A 1,514-nucleotide genomic window follows, 5' to 3' on the forward strand; every position below is an offset into this window, starting at 1 on the left:
ATTGCGGTAAGAGTTGTATGAGCCCCTAATAAAACGATTAAAAAAATTAGAATCTAAAAACAAAAGAAAAAATAAATAGAAAGTCGTAGGCAATTTGCTGTCCTTTCTCTCTGAAACTCAGACTTGGTAGGGAAGGGTTTGCAGAGCCAGTGCCTGTCAGAATCTTCATGTGTCTGTCTATTCGTTGTCATACATTGACTATTTAGCTTCAGGGAACTTGAGAGCAGAAATCTTGGACCACGAGTGTCTCCTTGGCCTAGAGGGCAGCATCGTGAAGCCATGCCGGGGTCTTGTAGGGGTATCACCAAGAACTATTAGACCTGGCATGTGTTTACTCATTTGGCAGCAATCCCGTAGGTGGGATGTGGGCCTGCTGTTTGTTTGTTTTCCCTGGTAAACTTGCCTTCTTTGTTTCCCTTGCAGAGGAGGTAGCCAAGTTGGAGAAGCACTTGATGCTTCTCCGCAAAGAATATGTCAAGCTGCAGAACAAATTGGCTGAGACCGAGAAGAGATGCACTTTGTTGGCTGCACAAGCTGACAAGGAAAACAGCAGCGAGTCCTTCATCAGCCGGCTGCTGACGTTCGTGGCCGACCTCTGTGAGCAGGAGCAGTATAGGTAAGGTCTGGGACAGGGGCTGCATGGGGTCACAAGCCCTTTTACTTCACTCCTTAGCCCCATTGCATCTTCTAGCTCCTTGACTTCCTCCCCAAATTTGATTCTATCTGATCAGGACATTAGCCAGCCAGCCTTTATTCCCTAGAAAATAAGATCCTTGAGGCAAATAATTTTGTCTCTTATCCTCTGCTTATCTTCAGCAGTCTAGTAGTCAAGGCGATAGCATCACCCATGCAGAAAGAACTAGCTAAGGTTTAACTAGTGAGGAATGTGGGGGGGAGAGGGAGGAAGTGAGGTTCATTTGGGACAGTCAAAGAATAAGTCTTAGAACCCTGACCAGTATGTGTGATGGTTGAGGCTTGATGATAAACCAAACTGAGTCCACTGCTGTTGACTCTTGGTGACCTGACCCTGTGACAGGAACCTGACTGATAGGAACCCTGGTAGTGTAGTGGTTAAACATTGGGGGGCGATCCTCAAGGCCAGCAGTTTGAAACCACCAGTTGCTCTTGGGGAGAAAGACTGGGCTTTCTACTCCTGTAAAAAGTTACAGCCTCGGAAACCCACAGAGGCGTTGCTGTGTCAGCAATTTGAAGTGACCCTGTAGAACAGAAGTACTCCATAGAGATTGAGTCAGTAAGTTGTCATGGAAACAGAGTGCCTCACCTTATCCCTCTCAGTGGCTGGTAGGTTTGGATTGTAGGCCTTTCACTTAGCAACCTAGCGTGTCATCTGTGCCACCAGGGCTCAGTCGGCTTGATGGTGGAAGCTGAAATCGCCCCGTGATCTGCCGTTAACATGACATGCCTCGGGTTCATGATGTGTAGAATGGGGAGAATAGTAATCTCTAAGGTTGTAAGGATTAAATTCACGAATACACATAAAGCTCGTAGAGCAG

At 46.8% G+C, this 1,514-nt stretch overlaps 1 protein-coding gene across 4 annotated transcripts in view; it reads left to right on the top strand.

Moving 5' to 3' along the window:
• ANKFY1 (ankyrin repeat and FYVE domain containing 1) overlaps window positions 1-1,514 on the top strand; it is an 86,933-nt gene that overhangs the window by 23,541 nt on the left and 61,878 nt on the right. For 3 of the 4 annotated variants that reach the window (XM_004716157.2, XM_045293357.1, XM_045293358.1), the window contains exon 2: window positions 424-616. In XM_004716157.2, the coding sequence (XP_004716214.1) occupies window positions 424-616 (193 nt within the window). Of the gene's footprint in view, window positions 1-423; window positions 617-1,514 lie in introns of those variants that run through there. The other variant, XM_045293359.1, reaches the window with a different exon arrangement.

Source organism: Echinops telfairi, unplaced genomic scaffold (genome assembly GCF_000313985.2).
Source record: "Echinops telfairi isolate 266 unplaced genomic scaffold, ASM31398v2 ScPeMD7_2010;HRSCAF=2546, whole genome shotgun sequence".
Classification (NCBI taxonomy): domain Eukaryota; kingdom Metazoa; phylum Chordata; class Mammalia; order Afrosoricida; family Tenrecidae; genus Echinops; species Echinops telfairi.